Genomic DNA, 24,239 nt, shown 5'->3' with positions numbered 1-24,239 from the left:
TCTGCCTTCCTGCTCTTTCCGCCGGCGGCCTCCAGACCTCGGCCTGCCGCTTCCCGGCCTTTGCGGCTCCGCTGGCGCGTCCGCCCCACACGGGCGCTCGGAGCGGCAGGATCCCGCGTGCTCGCTCCCAGGACCAAGAGCTGAACCCAAGTATACACTCGGAATATAGGGGTATCTTTGCACTTCACAAAGGATTTTTTTATGCGATGCGTAGTTATTTTTAGCATTTTACTTAATTCACTTATTTGACAACTATTTATTGAGCACCTGTAATATGCTGGGAATTGTTCGAGGCACTAGGCAACTAGCAATTGAAAAAAAAATAAGCAGACAGATCCCCCGAAACCCCTGCCCTCATGCGGCGTACACGTGCTTCTCACGTGACCCAAAGTTACTTCTTGTGAGACGTGGCTCCCACCAGGCGGTGAAACGGTGAGGCGAAGGGCCTAATTTATTGTAAGAATAAACATATGCGGTAAATATTATGTTGTTCGGGTAGAGGAATTATAACCTAAAGCTATTTAATGACTATGCTGAACGTCTACAGAGCTTCAGGCAGAAAAGTTGAACACCTTTGCGTAGCCTGGGTAAAGGTGCTTCCTCTTTCTTTTATTCAACACTTAGCTGAGCCTGTGCTCTGTGCTTGGTATTGTCCTGAAGATACAAAGAACTCTGAGGCGGGTCGCCGAATGCAAGGAGCTTAGAATTTAGCAGGAAAGAGATAGGAAAACAACTAACCCAAAGTAGAAGCCCTAAATTAAAAGTGACAAACGGGTGGAAAGGAGGAGAGAGTCATTATCGGGGTCGCTGTAGGAATTTCATTGTGGTTTTCATTATAATACCTGCGTGGCCCTAGTCCTGTAGTTTTCAAACATTATTAAGACCTCTAGACATAGCAGAAGTGGTTCAGAGATTCCATAAACTTTTATCAATCACATTTTATTTTTACAGTTTTTTTTAGAGGGGGAGGTAACTAGGATTTTTAATTAATAATTATAATGGAGATTCTGGGGATTGAACCATGTGCATTCTAAGCATGTGCTCTACCCTACCCCCCCCCCCCCCAGCTTTTCTTTTTTTAATGAGGTTTCTTTTAGGATACATAGACAGCTGTTTTAAAATGTCAAATTATTATTTAAGATTTGTTAAGAAAAACAGCAGAACCCTGTTGTCTCCATCTTCTCTCCCCCTGGGAGGCGGCCATATTCAGCTCTTTTAAACTGTTAATATTCATATCTCTGGTCTGCCTCCAGCTGTGTCCCTTCGAGGAGCCCAAGAGGATATCCCCAACCAAAGCCCACTTCCCCCCTTATAGGCCATATTCTGAATACCTAGGACCCTGGAGTTCCTTGCCCAGCTTGCTTGCTGGGCCTGCACCAGTTTCTTCCTTGGATCGCTCCTCCCCAGGGAGACTTGCTGATAGTGTGGACAGCCAAGGAGCAGCTATTTGCTGCGAGAGGAGTGCGCGCAAGTGGGAGTGTCCACAGGACCCTGTGTGAGCTCTCTAATGCAGGACAGAAGCCAAGAGCAGAAAGGAAGGGGGTCAGGCAAGAGCCGGGGGTTGCTATATCCTAGTGTAGAACTCTGAGGATTCCAAAAATTCTAATCTAGAACCTGGCCTACCAGGTCCTTATGAAGGTATATTTATAAAGTTAGAAGTTTAAACAGGTTTTTTAGTGGAACAGTTTGTGAGCTTAATTCATAACATTAAGGTGTGTAGTGTGTGAGTCTCCATTTATAGTCTTGCCCCAGCCCCTACAAATAACAGGAGCAGATTTGAAGATTTATCTCTTTTCCCTTTCTGTCTCCCCACTGCTTATACCTCACTCCCGTCTCCTATCTGCCAAGTTTAATTTGATAACTTTTAGTTCAATTTTCAGTTCTTACAACACTGTGACTACATATCCTATTGAGAGTTGAGCCATGTGGAAAACTTTGATTACTCTTCCTTTCCTGCACTTTTCATGTTTCCTGGAAGTAACAATTACCTTGTGGTTTATTTATTTATTTAGTTAGTTAGTTAGTTAGTTTTCTATCTATTTATCACAAAATCTGCCTCAAAATCTTCCCCCGGTTGCCTAAATCTCTTGGAATATTCAGGTACAGCAAATCTTCTGTCAACTTCACGTACTTGAAGACATCTGTGCTGAAGCCTTCTGACCTGCTCCGGTCTCAGTTCATCCTCCCCTCTTGCTGCACATCTGGCAACCTGGCATCTCATCTCTCATCCCCCCGGCATTTTCTTTGCCTCTCTTCTTTGTGGGATCTTTTATTTGCCATATTCTGTTTCTTTCTCTTTCTTGACTTATTCCCTCTTTTTGGAGGAGAGCATCTTCCAGAAGCTTCCTCAGAAAGGAGGAAGTAAATTGTGTTGAAACTTTGCATGTTTCATTATTCTGTCCTGACACTTGATCCGTTGTTTGGCTGGGTCTTGAATTTCTTTGGAACTACGACAGCATTGTGACATTACCTTCTAGCTTTCACCATTGCTCTTGAGACATCTGAAGCCTTTTAACTCCTTATCCTTTGTAAGTGACTTTTCCCCCCTCCCTGAACCTCTCCTTGTGTCCAGTATTCTGAAATGGCAGTGATGTGTCTTGAAGGGGCTATGTGTAGGTCTGTGCACTCAGTGCCCCTCACTCCTAGGAAATAATCTTGAATCATCCCATTGGTGATTTCTTCCCTTCCATCTTCTTTTTTGGAACACCTATAATTCAGACGATGGATCTGCTGGACTCATTTCTTGTTTTTCCTCTCTTACTTTTCACCTTTTTACTTTGTCTTCAGGGAGATTTCCTTAACTTATCTTCCCATTCTTCTACTGAGTTTTTCAACATTTTAAGGAATTTTATTAGTCTCACTTTATTTTTGTTCTCCAAATATTCCTTTTCATAGCATCTTATTTTGTTCCAGAGTTGCAATAGCTTATCTCTGACGTTATTAATGGCTGCTTTATGTTTTCTTCTTTCTGCATAATCACTGTTCTCTCTAAATTTCCTTTCCTGTGCTTTTGGTCTCTTTCATGTTAGATTCTTTGCCTGAAATTCTTATCATCCTTGGTTATCGCCTCACATTTAAGGATGGGTTACCAAAATGCCAGTTAGAAGCCTTTGTGCTCTGTGGGCTCAGGTACACAGGCGAGGTTTGTCGGCCAAGAGCTTCACTGCAGGGAAGCTCTGATCTCACCTCTTTAGTTCTTCCTTCTCCGGGTGGTCAGCATTCTGGCACAACCAGTTCCGTTTGCCATATGGTAACCCCACTACTGCCTTAAGATTTATCCTTTTCTAGTCTGTCAGCAACCACTCACCCATATGCTTAACAGCTTCCTGAAGTATTTTGCTCATCTCTCCTATTTCCCTTTTTGCATTTATGCCTTTTTAAAAATCCCTTTGCTATAGTTTTAGTGTATTTTTAGTAGAGCAAAATTAGATACATGTGTTCAGTCTACCATTTTTACCCAGAAACTAAATATATTTTAACTATTTTTAAAACAGTGGTTTAAAAATATATACACTTGGATGTCCTACGTATCAGATTTTTTGGGTTCCTCAAAACAGGCTTGTTGGCATTGAATGATTCTATAACACGGAGATATCATGAATTTGAACTTATAAATGTATTCTAATAAAATGTCGCTTTTACCTATTTTAGATAGTGAGGTTCTACAAAAGGCTTGCTTGGAAAAGAGGGTTTGTTGCTTTTTTTAAAAAAGGTTTAGCCGGAGTGTATAGCTCAAGTGGTAGAGTACATGCTTAGCACACACAATGTCCTGGGTTCAATCCCCAGTACTTCCTCTAAAAAGAAATAAGTAAACCTAATTACCTCCCCCCACCAAAAAAGAGAGAAAGGGATACATGTGTCTCTCCTGGGTGATCATTTGTGGTGAAAGTGCTGCTACTGGCCTGAACTGCATGGGAGAGGGGCTTGGAGGAAGGAGTGTCCCAGCCCCAGGGGTGACGCGAATGAAAATAGAGAAGACTTGCCACCTGTGAGGAAAAAGAATTATTTCCTTATACCCCTGACTAACTTCCAGCCCCTTTGCACTGTCTGCCCACATTCCCTCCACAGTCCTGGGCATAGTAAAACGTTGCATTAAAAAAAAAAATCAGCTTTATTGAGGTACAGTTTACATATAGTAAAATTCACCAATTTTAAGTGTACAGTAGAGTGAATTTTCAGAAATATCTACAGTCATGTAAACACCACCATAATCATGGCATGAAGCATTTCCTTCTCAGAAACTTATAACCTCTATCTTTTAATTGCTTCTTTAGGTCATTTATATGTTTTGGGTTTTCTTTAAAGGCAGGAGAGGGTATAGCTCTGTGGTAGATCGCATGCTTAGCATGCCCAAGGTCCTGGATTCAATCCCTAGTACCTTCATTAAAAAAAAACCTAATTACCTCCTCTCTCTTTTTCTTCTGGCTCCTGGCATCTCCTGATCTGTTTTCGGTCACTATAGTTTTTGCCTTTCTGGAATTTCATATAAATGGAAACATACAGTTTGTGGTCATTTGTTTCTGGCTTCTTTCACTTAGTATAATACTTTGGGGATTATCCAGAAGTATTGCACGTATCAGTAGTTGCATGTATCAGTAGTTCATTCCTTTTTAATGTGAAGTAGTCTGTTTCATTGCATGGACGTACTATAATTCGTTTATCTATTCACCAGTTCATGGATGTTTAGGTTGTTTTTTGGTTTGTGCTATAACAAATAGAGCTGCTTATGAATATTTGTGTATAGGTCTTTGTGTGGACATATGTTTTCATTTCTCTTGGATAAATACTTAGGAGTGGGATTGCTGGATTGTATGGTCATGTATATTTAACTTTAAAAAAACTGCCAAACAGTTTTCCGAAGTGGCTGTGCCACTTTACATTCTCACCAGTAATATACAAGGGTTTCACTTTCCCACCATCCTCCTCAACACTAGGTATTGTCACACTTTCTATCCCCTGACTCATCTTTGTCAGACTTGGCAACCCGATGTGGTTTTAACTTGCATTTCCCTAAGGACTAATGATGTTGAGAATCTTTTCATGTGCTTATTTACCATTTGAATATCTTCTTTAATGATGCATCTATTCAGATTGTCTACTTATTTAAAAAACTGGATTGTTTTTCTTCTTGTAATTGAGTTATAGTGTTTATAGAGTCTGGATGAGAGTTGTTTATCAAATACATGTCTCGCAAATAACTTTTTTCCTGCCTGGGGGCTTCCATTTCATTTTATTTTGTGTCTGTGTTTGTCTTGTAAAATGTTGTCTGTTTTTTGTAGCAAGGTAATGTTAACCACGTAAAATGATTTGAGAAGTGTTCCATACGGTTCAACTTTCTGGAAGGTTTATATAGAATTGTGTTATGTTTTCCTTAAATGTTTGGCAAAATTTACCAATAAAGCTGTCTGGGGCTGGAGTTTTCTTTGAGGGAAAGGTTTTTAATTACAAATTCAATTTATTTAATAGATACAGGGCTTTTCATGTTTTCTGTTTTTTGTGAGCTTTGATAGATTATATCTTTCAAGGAATTTGTCCTTTTCATCTAATTTACCAACTTTATTGGCTTAAAGTTTTTTCATAATACTCTCTTATTATTCCCACTATAGTGATGTCCCCTTTCTTATTCCTGATGTTGAAAAGTTGTGTCTTCTCTTTTTTTTCCCCCTGGTAAAAACTGGCTAGAGCTTTATCAGTTTATTAATCTTTTCAAAGAACCAGGTTTTGGTTTCATTGATTTTCTCCATTTTTGTTTGTTTGTTTTCTGTTTTATTTATTTTACTCTTACCTGTATGATTTCCTTGTGCTTACTTTGAGTTTCTCTGTTCTTCCTTTTCTAGTTTCTGTCTCAGCACTGCTTTAGCAGCATCCCACAAGATTTGATATGTCATGTTTTCATTTTCACTCAGCTCAAAATATGTCACAATTTTCCTTGTCATTTCTTCTTTGATTCATGGGTTATATAGAAGTGTTTTGTTTAATTTATAAATATTTGGGAATTTTCCCAAATAGCCCTCAATTATTGACTTATAATTTAATTCTGTTGTGGTCAGAGAACATATTTTGTAAGATTCCAATCCTCTTACGTTTATTGATATTTGTTTTATGGCCAAGATTGTTATTCCATATGCATTTGGAATAACGTGTCCTGCTTTTGTCGGTGAGATGTTCAATAAATGTTGATGGAGTCAAGCTTGTTGATAGTGTTTTTCAAAACCTCTATATCTTTACTTATTTTTTTCTCTTCTACCTATTCCTGAAGGAGAAGTGTTGAAATCTCTAGCTGTAATTATGGATTTATCCATTTCTCCTTTTACTTCTGTAAGTTTTTTGTTTCATGTATTTTAAAGTTATGTTATTAGGTTTGTACATATGTAGGATTATGTCACCTTTTTAACTGACACGTTTATCATTATGGAATGTCCCTCCCTTTTTATTTTTGCTAATCTCTCTTGTTCTAAAATCAGAAATTAATATAGCCACTCTAGCTTTCTTTTCATTAGTATTAGCATGGTTTGTCTCTTTCTCCCCTTTTACTTTTAACCTATATGTGTCTTTGTTTAAAGTGTGTTTCTTGTAGACAGAACATAGTTGAATCTTGGGTTTTTGAATCTTATCATCTCTATCTTTTAATTGGCTTGTTTAGGTCATTTATATATAATCTAATTATCAGTATGATTAGGCTTAAAAGAAAGAAAAGGGAGTGGGGAGAGAAAAGGGGTAAAAGAGGAAAGAACCCCAGATTGGGAATCAGAAAAGCTGGTTAAAGTCCTGACTGTGTACTTCCCAGCTCTGTAACTTTACATAAATCTCATAACTCCTCTGAGCCTTAGCTGGCTCTCTCATGTTTGTAAGGATGAATAAGTTATTTGTAAACTACAACATGCTCTGAAGTCATAAGGGGTTAAAGGACCATCCAGTGTCAGATGTATAGATAGACAGATATCCATAAACAAGGTGTGAGAGAACTAGGTCTCACTCTTTTCTGTATTTCCAGCACCTAGCCCCAGGTCTGGCATATAGAATGTTACCAATAAGTGTTCATTGAGTGATGAGGCAATGAAAGAATTAACTTTCAATAAGTGAATGAATGATAGTCTATAAAAGACAAATGGGTGCCAGGTGAAAAGTTATTAAGTGGCTATAGCACTGCTAAGAACTGAACGTACAATGTTTAATTCCTTATCTGTTAAATGTTCAGTAGCATGGAAGAATAATTTACACGTATATGTATTTTTACTTACATATTCATTGAGTCAATAAATGTTTATTAAATATCTACTGTGTGCCAGGTAGATTTCTAGTCCTAGGCATACAGCAAAGTCCATTTTAATCTGTTTTTAAATGCCTTCGGCAATGGTAATTACCTTCAGTGAAAATGTTGACTAAGTCCTTACCCCTGGTGCAAACTGAAATATATTCCCACTAGTTATTGGTTGGCTATAATTTTTAAAAAAGTCTCCTTGGTGAGTGTGGTATAGCTCAGTGGTACAGCATGTGCTTGGCGTGCACGAGGTCCTGGGTTCAATCCCGAGTGCCTCTGTTAAGTTAAAAAAAAAAAAGTCCTCTTTGAGAAAAGAACTCTTTGTAATTGCTTTTTCCTTTTAGACTCTAATGTTTGGTTTGGGAGCATAACATTTAATGATTTTTAGAAAGTAACAGGTCAAGTTAATATAGATTGGGTGATGGATAAAAAGCTAGATAATCAAGCAGATAGATGACAGGGAGTCATTCTTCCAATCCAAGTGATGATGTCATTGGAGAAAAGAAGGTCAGTTGGAACCTGATGTCTGGCAGTTACAGGAGCTGTAGCTAGGAAGAGGGTCCTCAGGAGCTGCCCTGGAGTCCTTAACCCCCCAAGCAGCCAAATCATGTGTCCAGGCCTGTGTACCAGAGACACAGGACATCTTTGTGACAGACAGAGTGATCCAAAATGGAGAAAGATACACCTCCACAGTTGGTGACCCCTGCATCAGTGAAAGCCATCATCTCGAGGATTGAGGCTGCCCAACTAACCCGGGCTCAGGAGGTAACCCCTGAGATGACAGTGTCACCCTTCTTTTGGGGTCTAATGTGGAGGCTGGGGACTGATTCCAGATTTGGGCAAGATTCCAGCTCTGGACAGGGTCCTGGGATCCTCAGCAAGCTGGGTTTATAGACAGATTAGTGCAGGGGCAAGCTGAAATCAAACTGCGCTCCCCACCCCAGGCAGGGATGGGCCCAGGAAGGGGACAGCCCACAGGGAAGCCCTAGGATGACCCTGAACCACTTAGTGTTGGGTCCTGCCAGAGCAGGAGAATCGGTCTAGAGTTTGTGATTGGAGGTCTGTTCTTGGAAAGCTGTCAGAGTTCTTCAGGCTGACCCCTAGGGGCTCACAGAGAAATGGGCAAAGACTTGAATCACTCTGCATGTGAGCCTCTAGTGCATTTTTTTTATGGGAGCCTCTGATCCTGAGGTTTCTTAGGGCCTCATTTTTCTAATCTGATGCCTCTGGAGCCTGGTGAGGAGAGATGTCCTAAAGTCCCCAGCAAATTCTGAAATTCTGAAGAACTATGGATTTTTAGTTTTTTCTCCCTTCCTGACCTGGTCTTAATAATCAAAATGACAGTAATAAGAGCTGACACTTTATGTGCCAGGTACTGTCCTAAGTGATTTACAAATATTAATTTGTTTAATCCTTACGAAAACCCTGTGACATAGGTATTGTAATGACCCCCACTTTACAAATAAGAAACCTGAAGCCCCAAGAGGTTAGCTGACTTGTCTAAGATCACACTTTAGGACATGGTATCTGGTGCCTGAGTTCACCCCTCTAAACACTACAATCTGCTGCCTCCCATTTAGGATATTTCTTCCCAGCTCTCAGACATCTTGGACAATGTCAACTGTGTCATCAGCCGCTTCCAGGAAGAGTTAGGATATGATTTTAAAAAAAAGGCGAAGTCTCACCAGACAGAGCAAAAGGGCAAGAACAGATTCATCTTGCTGGAGAAAATTACCTCCTTCTCCAAAGATGCTGAGACTAAAGAGAAGCACTTGTATGAAATTCTCCACTGGCTGGGTGACTGGGGTGAGTTTGCAGATTGGGTGCAGTCCTGAGGGTAGGTGTCTCCTCTGCAAGACCCTGGTCCCAGTTCATTCAGCCTCCCCCTTTCCCCACCCTAGGTCAGCATTCGTTGGGAGGGGAATGCAGGGTGGTCGGTGCAGAGGAAGCAAAAGACATATCGCAGTGCCTCTCCAGGGAAACACTCTTGTCATAGCACATCACCTCTCCTCCCCAGAGGGGCAAATTGTCCAAAACATAATAGACTGTGACATTAGGTGCTTATGGGATGAGGCCTAGGTCATGAGTTCACTGTTACATCTCATTTTTTAGCAAGATAGAAACTAAATGCAGACTCACATTAGCTATTTTATTTTATTTTTCCAGCTTTATTGAGATATAATTGACAAACAATACTGTGTAAATTTGAAGTATACAGTGTGATGATTTGATATGCATATATTGCAAAAAAGATTATCATAGTAAGTTTAGTTAACACATCTTACCACCTCACTTAGTTACCATTTTTTTGTGTGTGGTGAGAACACTGAAGATCTACTCTCTTAGCAAATTTCAAATACAGGCATACCTTGGAGATATTGCAGGTTTGGTTCCAGACAACCACAATTTAGTGAGTATCACAATAAAGTGAGTCATACGAATTGTTTTGTTTCCCAGTGCATGTAAAAGTTATGTTTACACTATACTGTAGTCTATTGAGTGTACAATAGCATTATGTTTAAGAAAACAATGTGCATGCCTTAATTTTATATATTGCTAAAAGATGCTAACCGTCATCTCACAATGCAGGGTTTTCACAAACCCTCAAATTATGAAAAATGCAGTATCTACAAAGAGCAATAAAACAAAGCACAATAAAAAGGTATGCCTGTATACCATTCCGTATTGTTAACTATAGTCACCATACTATACATTAGATCCCCAGAACTTACTCATCTTATAATTGAAAGTTTTTACCCTTTGACCAGCACCTCCTCATTTCCCCCACCTCCCAGCCTCTGATAACCACCAACTTACTCTCTTTTTCTATGAGTTCAACTTTTTTTAGATTCCACATATAAGTGAGATAGTACAGTATTTGTCTTTCTCTGTCTGACTTATTTCACTTAGTATAGTACCCTCAAGGTCCATCCATGTTGTTGCAAATGGCAGGATTTCCTTCTCTGTTATTACTGAATAATACAGATCTTCCTTGGCTTATGATGAAGTTACGTCCTGGTGAACACATCGTAAGTTGAAAATATTAAGTTGAAAAGTATATTTAATAATACAACTAGTCTACCAAACATCACAGCTTAGCCTAGCCTACCTTAAATGTGTTCAGAACACTTACATTAGCCTACAGTGGGGCAAAATCATCTAATACAACACTTATTTTAGAATAAAGTGTTGAATATCTCCTGTAATTTATTGAAGACTGTACTGAAAGTGAAAAACAGAATGGCTGTGTGTGTACAGATGGTAGTCAGTGTATTGGCTTACCCCTGTGACTGTGTGGCTGACTGGGAGCTGCACTTGCTGCCACTGCCCAGCCTCATGAGAGAATATCATGCCCCATATTCAAATTCAGAATTCAAAATGTGATTTCTAAGGAGTGTACGTCACTTTTACACCATTGTAAAGTCAAAAAATCCTAAGTTGAACCATCGTAAGTTGGAAACTATCTATATTTCATTATATGTACCACATTTTCTTTATCCATTCATCCATTGACTGACAGGTTGTTTCCATGTCTTGACTCTTGTGAATAATGCTTTAGTGATCATGGACACGCAGATATTTCTTGGAGATAGTGATTTTGTTGCCTGTGGATATACACCCAACAGTGGGATTGCAGGATTATATGGTAATTCTATTTTTAATTTTTTGAAGAACCTCCATTGTTTTCCAAGATGGTTATACCAATTTACATTCCCACCAACAATATATAAGGATCCCCCTTTCTCCATGTCCTCACCAACACTTGTTATCTCTTGTCCTTTTCATAATAGCCATCCTAACAGGTATGAGGTAATATTTCATCGCAGCTTTGATTTGCATTTCCCTGATGATTAGTGATGTTGAACACCTTATCAACATCCTTGTTGGCCATTTCTGTGTCTTCTTTAGAAAAATGTTGATTCAGATCCTTCACCCATTTTAAAATTGGATTATTATTATTTTCTTTGCTATTGAGTTGTATGAGTTCCTTTTGTATTTCGGATATTAACCCCTTGTTAGATAAATGATTTGCAAATATTTTCTCCCATTCTGTAGGTTGGACCTTTTCATTTTGTTGATCATTTCTTCTGCTGTGCAGAAACTTTTTAGTTTAATGTAGTTCCACTTATTTATTTTTGCTTTTATTGCCTTTGCTTTTGGTGTCCTATCCAAGAAAAAATCATTGCCAAGACCAATATCAAGAAGCTTTTGCCTGGTGTTTTCTTCTAAAAGCTTTATGGTTTGGGGGCTTGTATTTCAGTCTTTAATCATTTGAAGGTACTTTTTGAGAGTGGTATAAGGTAGGGGGTCCAATTTCATTTTTTTGCATGTGAATATACAGGTTTACCAACACCACTTACTGAAGATACTGTCCTTTCCTCACTGAGTGTTCCTGGCTCCCTTATCAAATATTAGCTGGCTGCATATGCATGGGTTTATTTCTGGGCTCTTGATTCTGTTCCATTTGTCTATATGTCTGTTTTTATGCCAGTACCATACTGTTTTGTTTACTGTAGCTTTGTAATATAATTTGGAACCAGCTTGTGTGACGCCTCCAGCTTTGTTTTTCTTTCTCAAGAATGCTTTGGCTATTTAGGGTCTTCTATGGTTCTACATGAATTTTAGGATTGTTTTCCCTAGTTCTGTGAAAAATGCCATTGGGATTTTGATGGGGATCACACTGAATCTATAGATGGGTTTGGGTAGTATGGACATTTTTATAATATTAATTTTTCCCATCCATGAACATGGGGTATCTTTCCATTTATTTGTGTCTTCTTCAGTTTCTTTCATTAATGTCTTATAGTTTTCACTAGAATTCCTTCACCTCTCTGGCTAAATTTCTTCCTAAGAATTTTATTGTTTTTGATGCTATTGTAAATGGGATTGCTTTCTTTACTTCTTTTTCAGATAGTTAATTGTTAGTGTGTAGAAATGCAACTGACTTTTGTATGTTGATTTTGTATCCTGCAACTTTACTGAATTTACTTATTAGTTCTAATAGTTTTTTGGTGGAGCACACTAGCTATTTTATAGAGGAAGCCAAAGGTGGGTACTAGGTCAAACACCACTGATGCCAGCTGTAAGCAACTGGTATAGCCATTTGGGTGTGGACCAGCTGCATGCAGGCCTGGAGCCAGGTGCTGCCCAGATTAAGATCAGAGTTATCCCATCAGGAGGCCTCAGTCTGCTGTGAGGTGTGGTGACTGATGCAGTGTTGGAAGAAGATGGTATAGGGATGTGCCCTCCTCGCCTCACACTGCCCTGCCCTGGAGGACCTCTCAGTTTAGCGGTCCTTCAGCTGCCCCCAAGAATTAAGCAGGGCTGTTAACTCTGAGTAATTCATGTAATTGTCCAGATATTGGACTAGGCAATGAGGGTAGAGCAATAACAAGGCAGGTACATCCCTGGCCTTGTAGTACAACAATACTGTCTAATGTCTGTTGTACATTTTCTATATGGCAGGTCTCATGTTAATCGTTTCCCTTGCATTATCTCATTTAATCCTTACCCAGCCCTTTTATTGGCAAGGATACTAAGGATTAGGGGAATAAGTGACTTGCCCAAATCACACAGCTAATGAGAGGTGAAACCAATCCAACCTCAAAGCCTGCTGGTGTAGCCCCTGTGCTGTAGGGCTGTTTGGGTCTCCCTAGAGGACTGCTTGTTCTCAGCCTGCACCTCCCACTGTCTCTCCAGGTGACAGTCTGACCTATGAGATCAGGAACAGGAAGAGTGAGGAGGAAGAAGAAGCCCTGGATGAATGGATCGAGGTGATGGAGAAGGTGTTACCTCTCTCCCTCATTGCCACCAAAGGAGGCATCGAGTCTCTCATTTCCCTTTGCTCCACTCTCATTGAAGGACAGAAGAAAGGGGCACAAAGTAGGTTCCAGGAGCATCTGGGAGAGAAGCTGAGTGGGGTGGATGCCATCTCAGGGAAGAAGTCACACAGCAGGGTCTATGGGAGTCTTCCAATTCTCCTCCATAAAAAAAAAAAAAAATGCTGAGATGGATGGGCAGTGGTAAGAGGATTGGGGTGGTGAACCCAAGCTGAGCACTGAGCAGTTATGGGCTGTCCCTCAGGCTGAAGGAAGGTATGATGTGGAAACAGGTTCCTGTTGGTGCTCCCTGGAGCTGCTGCCTCGTAGCTCAACCTTGAAATATTGCTCCTATCAGCACTAAAGGGACCTGAGATTATCTAACTCCCACATTCTGTGGATGAGAACACTGAAGCTCAGAGAAGAGGAGGGACCACAAGGAGAGCCTGTGGCAAAACCAGACCCCACACATAGGTTTTCTGGCCTCCTAATCTTACTCAAGGATATGGGCTTCAGAGCCAAACAAACTCAAATTTGAATCTCAATTCCTGACAGTGTGACTTTGGACAAATTACTTCATCTTTCTGAACCTCACTTTCCTCATATGCAAAGTGAGGAGAACACCGCCCACTTACAGGGTTTCAGTCAGTGCGAGGCATCTGGCACTTTGCTTAGAACGTGCTCGGGGTTTAATGGACAATAGCTGACATTAGTGTTTTCCCACTGATTGTCGTGGCCAGGTTCCTTCCAGTCAAGCAAGGTCAATAGTTAGCGGGGGCATGGGGTAGGTGGGGGAGCAGGGAAAAATGGAGGAGAAGGAGACAGTCTCTCTTACAGTCCTCACAATAATCCTATTGTATTTGTATCCTCGACTTATTTCCTTGCTAGATTATAAACTCCTAGAGGGCAAAGGCTGTGTCTTTTTTTTTTTTTTTTAAGGGATTAATTATGGAGCTCTTTCAAGGTACACCTTGTTCTGTGCTTGGTACTAAACATGCATAATCTACTTAAGTCCTATGAAGTAGATGGTATGATTATCCCCATTTTTCAGGACTGGAGACACAGAAGTTAGAAAACTTGCCTAAAGCAAGTGGGAAGTACGGGATTCAAGTTATCTGATTCCAGAATCCAAGCTCTGAACCACTAGGCTGTATGGCCTTTCTGACACTATTTAGCTAGATGCTAGCTTGACTTCAATGTCATTTAATTTCCATATTTCCTTTAGTCCCTCATCTAAAGTTAGACAGTGTTTTTTCTGCCAGTGATGTTCATTGAATAGGTAAATGAATGGATGCTCCAAGATAATCACTCCAGCAGCTCTGCACATGGTAGATTCAACTGTGACCATCAACCATCCCCAAAGAGCTGAAGTCTATGGATAGGTTTGACCACAAAGTGCACAGTCTGTGTTTTTGTATGTTTTCCTGCTTTCTTCAAAGTATTAAACGAGTTCATGACCCTCAAAATGGAAAAAGACACTAGGCTTTTTTTTTTTTAATGTGAACAGTTAACAGGACCATGTGATAAATTCTCTACAAATATAGTCCAGTAGTAACAGAAAAAGGATTAAAATTTCCCAGGTGATCTGGAGTCCAGGTGCCAGGTGGGCTTCCAGAATTTGTATAGGTTGACAATAGGTAGCCAAACACAGATACCGAGGCTGGAAAGTAGCACGATTAGAAAAATAACTCTACTTCAAGGAGATATGGAGGATCAGGAATGTGCTGAATTGAGTTGAACTGGATCAAATAGGTCCAGACCCCTCTGGGCCCTGCAGATGCTACAGAGCTGACAGACCCTGGTGCATAAGCTCTGGGCAAGCTCTGAGCCCAGCAGACATCTCTCCTGACAGTATCTCTCCTGGCCTCATACGATGGCCCAGCTCCAATTATTGCCAAAGTCTAAGAGGGTTGGATGGGAATTTGGTCTAGCAGGGTCTGGAGAATCAGTATAATCCTTGGATCCATAGGAGCTTATTGCCTTTGTTCTCTCCACCTCTCCTAGTGGCCAAACACACCTTCTGGCAGGGCTGGCAGGAACAAAGCCAGCAAAAAGCAATATCCTGCGCTCAGCCCCTGAGCCCAGAGCAGATGCTCCAGGACAGGCACATCACTTGCACCATGGTCTCCGAGGTGAAGTCCATGCTGCAGGAGCTCCTGGACTCCACCATGTTCAACCAGGGGGAGGTTAGGGCCATTAGGTACATGTCAACTGTGGTGGAGAACCTCAACAAGGCCTTGATCCTCCAGTACAAGGAGAACAGGAGCCTGGAGACCAAATACAGGTACCTAAAAATAGAGATGACCAAAGAACTCAGCAGCCAGAGGCTGTACTTCCAGAATTCCCTCCAGGTCCTTGAGAGTAAAAGAGATGCTCTACTAAAGCAGGTAGAAGTTCTAGGGGGAAAATACCATGACCTTCTCCTGATAAAGCATGCCTTAGAGTTCCAGCTGAAGAAGGCTCAGTCTAACAGAGGTCAAGCAGAAGTCTCGGCCAAGGTCTTGGTTGACTCCACAGCCCCCACTGAGAAAGACACCCTCCCAAAGAAAGAAGCAGTCATGGAGGAAAGCCAACAGGAACCCAAAAAAGGGGAGCAACTTTCACCACTTTCCCCAAGTCCCATGGCCGTGGCCTGGGAGAGTGGCACCAAGCCTTCCATGTATCAGCCACTTTCCACCATGACCGTGCATTCAAGGATCGCAGATGTGTACAGCAGCAGGGACACTGAATGTCTTCAGCCTGTGTTACCATCCTCTGTGGATCACAAGTTTCCTAAGAAATTGGAAAGACCAGAGGCAGAAAGTCCAGGCCACAAAGTCAAAGACCAGAAGGATTTCTTCCAGGAAGCAGTCCAGGAGAAGGAAGGACTCCAAATTAAGTCCCATTTGCAGAAGCAGCTGTCCCTAGAGGGCTCTAGGAATGTGGCTGTGGAGAGCAAGGCAGAGCACCAGGAAGAGGAACTCAGCTGGGAGCGCCGGAGGCAGCAGTGGCTGGAGGAGGAGGAGATGTGGCTGCAGCGGCAGAAGATGTGGGCCCTGCTGGAGCAGGAGCACCAGGAGAAGCTGCGGCAGTGGGAGGTGGAAGAGGTGGCAAGGAAGCAGCAGCAGAAATTGGACCAGGAGCAAGGGGGCCCATGGAGGGAGCCAGGACAGCCAAGGGAGGAAGCGGAGAGAATGATCTTCATGCCCACCAGTCGATGGAGGGCCTTGGAGGAGGCATTGCCGGCACCTCCCCCAAGCCGGGCCCAATCTGCTCAACAAGACAGGAGGCCACACTTGTCCAGGTCCACTAAGACCCAGCAGCCTGTGCCCAGAAACCAGAAGACCATGAGTTCAACTGAGTTTACCCAGAAACCATGGACCTACCAGGTTCCCACGAAGCCCAAGAAATCAGCCTCCTTTCCTGTTGCAGGGACATCCCTCCGGAAGGTGACCCAGCTCCCTTTGCATATATCCCTGGTAACTCCTAAGAGGAAGGTCTACCACATGGACGTGGAGGCCCAGAGGAGGAACCTGCAGCTCCTGAGTGAGGAGGGTCAGCTGGGGCTGCCCGACTACCTGCGCAGCAAGGCGCTGGAGCTCACCACCACCACCATGGAGCTGAACGCGCTCTGGCTGCAGTGCCTGTGCCATAAGTACATCCTCTACAGACGCTTCCAGGGCCTCCGGTAGGTCCTCCCTGGCACCCACCCACACCCACTGTGATGTGTGGGCAGAGCCAAAACCCAACAAGAAAAGAAAAGCACAGGGCAGGGGGATCAGGGAGAATCACTCCAGGCATGGACAGGGTCCCTCTGAGGGAGGAGCCTGGCAAAGGATGCCTGACCTCAAGGCCCTGGGCAGCATGCAGATGTGGAAGGTCAGGCCCTCACACGCTGCTCTCCCTCTAGTGGCCTTTTCCTCTAAGCCTGCTTCCTTGTTTCTTCCTCTCTTCCTACTGTCCTGTCCAGAAGCCCCCTAACATGCTCCCCTCCACCTGCCTTGCTTTCTCTTCCTGTTTCCAGCCCAGCCCGAGGCTCCTCTCCTGACACCACCTCCTGCTTCTCTGTTCCCTGTTTTTCCCAGCTCTCACCAACCACCGTTTCTCTTCTTGCTCTCAGGGATTACAAACAAAGTGTCATCCTGGTTAACAGAGTTAGGGGCAGGAAGAGGCCCCTTCACCCACTGAATCACTTCCCTCTCCTCCCAGACAAGAAATGATCAACCGTATACAAGTTGTGCAAAAAACTGAGTTTGCCTGGAGGGCCCAGAACCTCTACATCTTCCTGGAGAACATCAACCACCTGCAGAACCTCCAGCTGCAGGCCTGGACGGACAAGCAGAAGGACCTGGGGGAGAAGTGCCAAGAGTGCCTGAGCAGCATGGTGACCATGTTCCCCAAGGTGGGCCTCCTGTCCAGCACCCTCAGGGCTCAGTTCAGCCAGCAGGGATGGGGCCAGGAAATGAGCCATGGGGATGTGGGGTGTGTCTGGGGGCAGGGGGAGCAGATGGGAAATAAGAGAGCAGATTAAAGTCTCTGAATCGGGAAGAAGTGAAGGCCAGGAGGAGGCCTGAGTGTAAGGAAGGGCAGTTTTCCAGTCTCCATATATGGGGAGAGCATGGCAGGGAGGGATCCTCAAAAAGAGCTGGAGAAGAAAGGCTCTTCTGGAAGGGGAGGTAGCGGGAGCCTGCAGTACTGACTCTGTGCTCAGGTTCTCCCTCCCTGTGGGTCTCCCTGCTCCTGTCCAGCCTGGTTGCTCTCCAGGCTTGGTCACAGCTGTCCTCTTCACCCTCCTAAAGGCTGGGGACTTGCTTCTCTCTGGGGACGACTCCTCTGTTTTCTAGATGCCAGGTCTCCCTTGTTTTAGTGCAGTACCTCCTCTAGTCACTTCCTGACAGAGGGTTTGTGGCAGGTAAAATCACTGAGACCCTAATTGTCTGGAAATACCTTTACCTAGTATTTACCGTCAGCTTTTTTTTTTTTGAAGTATAGTCAGTTTACAATGTTGTGTAAATTTCTATAGCACGTTGCTTCAGTCATACATGAATATACATATACTCGTTTTCATAGTCTTTCAACTTTTTTAAATTAATTTTATTTTGAGGGGGAGGTGATTAGGTTTGTTTGTTTGTTTGTTTGTTTGTTTGTTTATTTATTTATTTATTTATTTATTTATTTATTTATTTTTATGGAGGTACTGGGGATTGAACCCAGGACCTCATGTACCTGTAACCCTTAGTTGGCAGTTTGCCTGGATATGGAAGTCTAGGTTAGAGTTCATTTTCCCTCACAATTCTGCAGGCAGTGCTCATTGCCTTCTAGGTTTTGGTGTTGCTGCTGAGAGTCCAGTCATTCTGAGTTCCAATCCACTGAGTTTGATCTATTTTTATTCTTGAAGGGCTGGCTTCAGTTTCCTCCACTCTCCCCTGCTACCAGGGTCAGAGAAGCAGCGAGTGCCTTAAAGAGTCCATAGGGGGCTAACCGGCTGCTTGGAGGAATTGGAGAATCCCACAGCAGTGACTCAGAACTCCTGAGATCTCCCATAGGGTTGGGCCAGGAGGTAGCTCCTCAAGTCCTGAGTGGTAATGGCCTAAGTCTGGGGGAAGCAGTGTCCTGAGGGGTATAAGTGCCAGCATCAGGCAGGTGGAAGAGCCTTGGCCATGGAGGTATCTCCCAACTCAGTTTCCTATTGCCTTATACTAGACTAGTCCTGATCATCTCCTGTAGAGGTCTTGATTTGTTAAGTTGGTTCTGAGGTTGACAAGGAAAGGGACCATATAATTCTTTAGGTGGCTGTGAGGGTTTCCTCAGCTCTTTGTCCAGAGCAGGGCCTGGATGACAAGATACTGAGAACATTCTGGGCACAACCTGGCCCCATGTCATGAACTCTGTGAGTGCTCTCACAGTTCCAGCTACCCTGGCTTCCTTTAGTTTTTTCCTTGCTTTTTTGCCTGTTGTCCAGATTCTTCACAACAAAGGAGAAAGCAGGAACTAACCCAGCAAATAATAATTCAAGGAATTTCTAGGAAATGCAACACCCTGGGGTTCCAGGGGTCTCTAATGGGAGGGATTCCCTGGACCCTACCCTTTCTGCTCAGCCCTGAGTCAAGCAATGCCTCCTCCCGCCCTAGAGAGGGAATATCTTCCTGTCCCCCTGATGCCTCTCTGCCGGTTCCTCTTAGCTCCAGCTGGAGTGGAACGTTAACCTGCACACCCCTGTGGTCACTTCCCCAAAGTCAAGAAAAAGCAAGCCGCCTCCATCCTTACTCCAGCACACCCACTCCAGCAGCTCCTCCTGCAAGCAGCCCCTGGAGCTCTTTATGTCTGGGGGCCAGCAACTTGTGCCCCTGCGGGTGGCCCGGTAGGTGCACAGAAGCCAGGGGGCAGCCGACTGGATGGGTGGGAAGGCAGGGAGGAAGGGTGGCCAGACTGGAGGGCTGGCAGCTCTGGGAAGGCACAGACAGGCAAAGCTCACCCCATGAATTGCAAAGAGCCTGTCTTCTCAGCTGCCAGGCCAAGCTCTGGCCATTGGCCCAAATGGAGGTATGTATGCATGTGGTGTGTGGGCTTCAGGGGCCAACCTGACCAAGTAGGTTTCAAACTATGCAACTGAAAGACCCTGAGGACCCACAGCTGAGAACTTACAACCATTTCTATGCTGAGCATTGATCCACCACCTGCCATTGGTCCATCCCTATAAACAAACCTGATGCTTCCCACCATGTGACCCCCCCAGGCTCAAAGAGAGACACTGTGAGCCTCTGGGCAGCCAAGAAGGGCCACCTTCACAGCCTCACTAGTGTAGCCAGTTCAGGGCTTCTGCCCCAGGGCACGTGGGCTACCCCCGCAGCCTCTTCCAGTAGTGCCTCAGCTAGAGGAGACCCAGCGAGGTGAGATGTGGAGTTAAGGGGAAGAGACGTGGCAAGGAGGGTGTGACACCTATTTGAGAAGGGAAGAAAACTGTGGAGAGCTTGTTGTTTCTCAGTCTCTCCCTTTCTGTTTGTCTAACTCTTCATCTCTTTTTTACACTTTCAACCCTCACACCCCAGCCAACAGGGAAACCATATGGAAGCCATCTGGAAGGTTGATGTAGCCTCCTCCAGTCACCCAGTAGAAAAGAAGACCCCTGCCAGCCTGTCCTGGGATCAGCTAGGGGGGTACCCAGATACTCCGCGGCTGTTGGCATTGGATGTGCATTCCTCTTACCACAGAAGCTTGATGTCCCTCCAGGCCTAGTAAGGTGCAAGGAGACCTGCCCAGCAAGGGCAGGAGCCAGGGTACACACTATCTGTGTCCAGCTGCCCAACAGGTCTCTTTCCACACATTAATAATGACCTCATTACTGTACCACATCAGACAGAGATGCTTACCTGCCTCACTGGCCATGAGCTTGGATCCCCATGCCAACACCATTCTAGTTCTCTCAAAGGACTGACTGCACGTGGCATCTCAGATCACAACAGTAGTCTTTCCTTCCCATTTGCTTTCTGGGCTGCACAGGAATTGCTCGAGAGGCATATCTGCCCTAGGTCTGGGGATTGTTGTCAAGGTGAGCTGGATGCAGGAGTGAAGAGTTGAGAGAGACCAAGAGTTTCGGATAAACCTAGGCCTGTCTTTGGCATTGGCATTGCCTTACTGCCTTCAAGAACTGCCCCTGGGAAGAGCAGCTGAGGGGACAGAGGCAGGACTCAGTGGGCCAACAAGGGGCTTTTCTGGTTGGGAAGGTTCAACTCTGCCTCTCTTGGCTTAAAGATGTCAGTATTGAAGACGCAAGTCTCTTCCAAGGAGTCTTTCTAGATTACTAATCCCAGCCACCCTTCATGGCCCTGGCCCTGCCACAATTAAAGATCTTTGGTAGAGAGAGGGCACTGATGCCTGCCAGTATAGACCTAACTGGAACCAAGGCTGTGAGATGCTGGTGCCAGCCCCATCCTCTAGATGGACTTAGGGAAGACAGCGGGGCATGGCAGCATCAGAGAAGGCTGCTTCTTGTCTATGCTTCTGCTCTGAAGTGGGCCTGAGAGTCCCAGCTGGACTTCAACATCATGGCTCACCAAGTACATAGATACCTGGTTTTCAGTTCCTGGAGCGTTCCCAAGGGCTGTGTGTGTGTGGTGGTGGTGGTGGTGGTCGTGGTGGTAGTTGATTTGGATATAGAAAACACAATTGAGAATAACCAAAACAACAATGTAGCAGAACTCAACTGGGGCCCTGCCCTGCTGAGATTCGGCTAAACTTGCTCCCTACTCTCTCACCCCCATGTTGGTATCTCTCCTCTCCGAGCTCCTCTCCCTCTGCATCCCTGCCAGTGCCTGGGCTCTGCTAAGCATCTATTTGAATCCAAGGCCCCAACCCCTTGGTTCTTCCCTCTCACATTAATACATGCACCTACATGTCTAGTGTGCACGCTCCACTTGACCCCAACATTTCGTGATGTTAGTAACTTTCTGAAAATTTAGGGGAGGTGATGGGGAAAGGGATTCACAGTGAACAGCATCAAACTGGCAGCCTCTTTCTTACACTCTGTCTTTGGTATAACATGCAAAATTCAAAAACTCCTTCCTGTCTCATGCAGAGCTGTTCTACCCACACCCCGGCCTCCACTGGGATCTCAGCTTCAGACTTAAGCACTAAATCAAAATATTGTTCCCAGCAAAGACAGCTTCCTCTTTCCAGGGGAATTTAGGTGAATACAATTTTCTTCCCCTTTCTCTAACTCTATACAGGTTTGTTCAGTTTATCGCACTACCAGGTGTAGAGGCCAAGCCCTGCTGCTTCTGTCTTCCTTATCCACATGCCAGGTTGGCACCAACTACGTGTGTGTCGGGCTGGTCCTCGGCGTTTCAGTGTGGGGGCTCCCTGCACAGCCTTGGGATCTCATGGCTGTGGCGTGAGAATCTGCTGCTCCTTAATGAAAGTTCTCTGCTGCTGCTCCAGGGGTGGTGGTCGTGCTGCTTTCCTTGTGAATACTCCGTGTGTGTGCCACTCTGGAGACACACTGCTTCCACTCCGAAAAGTGCACCTTCTCTTTGGCCGCCTGCCCCGGCCCACCTCCAATCCACACGTCCACCTGTTCTGTGAGCCCAGGTCACTTACCTCTTTGTGATCCTCACGACCTCCCCAATTCCCCAGCTGTGCTGTCCAGTTCACAGCACTGTCTAGTTTCATAACTAGGACCAGCCTCACGCCGACTGCCCCATTCTTCTGGTCTGCCTGCCATTGACGGCCTGTCTCATCAAAGGCCCGCTGGGTGTCCTCTCAGCATGTGGGGAGGGGCTAGTCATCTTTCCTCTGTAGTTTGGGACTGTGTCCCTCAAAAATGAGCAGATCCCCTTCTCCAAGATCTTTTTCTGCTTTGTCTTACAAGTGTCTCCCCTGGGCTCTTTTGTCTGCCAGGTTAAGATAGCTGTGTGCCTCTATGCACCAAACACTATCTGCAGTTGGAGAAGACTCTCTACCTCGACTCTAGCTGCCCTGGCCCTCCCTTGCTCAGCCCATTTTTGCACAAAGTCCACAATGGTTCCCATGCACATGCCAAGATGCAGTGAGCACCGACACACAGACATACACAGACTTCCAACATGGTGCAGACAGACGGGAGGGCTTATAACTTGGTTTCTGGGAAGGAAACAAGATGAGGGTGGAGAGGAAGAAACATGGATGGGTAGGAGGGAGCAGGGGAGAGTGAAGGGAGGAAGAGAGAGTCTTCTGTGATGTGAAACCAGAGGAAAATTCACAGGAAAAGTAGCAGAGCTCTGGGATGTGGCAGAAATGTATGTTAAGCAGTTCCACTTCTGGGTCAGTCTGGGCCCAGGCCTGGACTGGTCTCCCAGAGACAACCAGGGAAGCTCTCAGGTGGGCTGTGGGCACTCACATCTTGGGACCTTATCTTAGCTGCTCCCCAACCCGTAACTGTATTAACTCTTTCAGTGCTTCAGTGACCCAAAGAAAGGAACACCAGGAACTCCCAGACGAGTCAGCTGAGCTTATTCGTAAAAAGTCTAATGAATCCTTCCCTGAAACAAAGAGCCAGAAGGATCGAGACAATCCCAGTCCCCATGCCATGCCTTAGCCAGTGATTCTCAAACTCCAGGGTGACTAAAAATCACATGGAAACTTGTTCCAAATGTAGGTTCCCTGCTGGTGTTTTTAAACAAACATTCTGGGTACTGCTAAGTAGTCCTAGAACTTTGAGAAACACTGTTTCCCTCCTTCAGTCCCCAAACTGTACCTTTTTAATAAAATAGAGGTGTGTTTATTTTTTTAATTTCCTGTTTCATTTCCATACTTTCCCAACTCGTTTTTGGAACCAGGTCCATGACCACCTGGCCACTGACTTGGACACCAGTCACAGAAGATTCCCCAAGTGTGGTCTCTGCCTTCTGGGAGCTAACCAGCCACAAAGGCCATGATTAGTGCCTGGTGCACAGTGGGGATCAGTAACCCTTCAATTAATCAGAGACAAAGACGAGTAAGTAGCGGATATACTGATGATTAGCATGAAAGCTTAGAAGATACGAACAAAAGGAGATACTGAGTACAGGTCAGAGCCAAGTGAGACTGGGTCGGGGGCAAAGGCAAGTGGGCCTCTGAGGATTGGGGACAAAGATGGAAGAAATGGGGACACAGAGTTTCTAAAACTAGATGGTGAGGGCTGAGGAGGCCATCCCTGGCAATCGTCTGTTCAGTGAAGATACTACTTTGGTTAGTTCACTCACCTTACGAGCACCATCCCACCCTCACTTTCCCTTGGACTCACCATCTGCCTGTCTTCCAGGCGGCCTCTGCCCCCACCCTTCTCCTTCTCTCACCCAACCAGACCAGGCATAATAAAACATTAGCTAGGAAATTACCCTGGCCTCAGAAAACCCACAATCCAGTGATTCTGTTTCTTAGGAATGGCACCCATCCTTGCTTCCAGCTTAAGGTTGAGACTCTGGAAGTAAGAGGAGGATGTGGGATGCAAACAGATGGCCCTTGGGTGAAGCTGGAGAAGGATTTGATCTGAGCCACAGCTTAACATATTGCAAGGAAGCCTGTTGAGGAGAGGAAGGTGAGAAGCATTCGTGATGCAGGTCGCACGCACAGGACAGCTGTGGCAGGAAACAGCTGTTTCTAGTATTTCAGGCTTATTCTTTATTGGGAGACCTCACCCCAATTGTAGCCAACATAGTAAAATG

The 24,239-nt window shown here is 44.5% G+C and overlaps 1 protein-coding gene across 4 annotated transcripts; it reads left to right on the top strand.

Moving 5' to 3' along the window:
• Positions 1-24: 24 nt before the first annotated feature.
• Positions 25-23,339, top strand: FAM186B (family with sequence similarity 186 member B). 4 transcript variants are annotated; one of them, XM_032492769.1, is made up of 9 exons: positions 33-171; positions 7,859-8,026; positions 8,842-9,067; positions 12,962-13,144; positions 15,085-16,747; positions 17,269-17,461; positions 19,242-19,420; positions 20,109-20,294; positions 22,990-23,339. In XM_032492769.1, exons 2-9 carry the CDS (start codon positions 7,931-7,933, stop codon positions 23,129-23,131), a joined length of 2,868 nt encoding a protein of 955 aa, XP_032348660.1. In that variant the 5' UTR covers positions 33-171; positions 7,859-7,930; the 3' UTR covers positions 23,132-23,339. The 4 variants fall into 4 exon arrangements, with proteins under 4 accessions (XP_032348662.1, XP_032348660.1, XP_032348661.1 ...); XM_032492771.1 differs by lacking the exon at positions 7,859-8,026 and having other exon boundaries at positions 25-150; positions 22,990-23,338; XM_032492770.1 differs by lacking the exon at positions 7,859-8,026 and having other exon boundaries at positions 55-171; positions 22,990-23,338.
• The last annotated feature ends 900 nt before the right edge of the window (positions 23,340-24,239 follow it).

The sequence above is a fragment of the Camelus ferus genome, chromosome 12 (genome assembly GCF_009834535.1).
Source record: "Camelus ferus isolate YT-003-E chromosome 12, BCGSAC_Cfer_1.0, whole genome shotgun sequence".
Classification (NCBI taxonomy): Eukaryota; Metazoa; Chordata; class Mammalia; order Artiodactyla; family Camelidae; genus Camelus; species Camelus ferus.
The sequence above is the reverse complement of the archived record's forward strand: the minus strand, read 5'-3'. Positions and strand labels throughout refer to the sequence as shown.

What these genes read in the sequence shown, in the direction of transcription:
- FAM186B (XM_032492769.1), top strand. Translation starts at nt 7,931, where the DNA reads ATGGAGAAAGATACACCTCCACAGTTGGTGACCCCTGCATCAGTGAAA. An exon ending in CCACTGGCTGGGTGACTGGG is followed by an intron (nt 9,068 to 12,961) that starts GTGAGTTTGCAG and finishes CTGTCTCTCCAG; the next exon opens with GTGACAGTCTGACCTATGAG. An exon ending in GTGCCCCTGCGGGTGGCCCG is followed by an intron (nt 19,421 to 20,108) that starts GTAGGTGCACAG and finishes CTCACACCCCAG; the next exon opens with CCAACAGGGAAACCATATGG.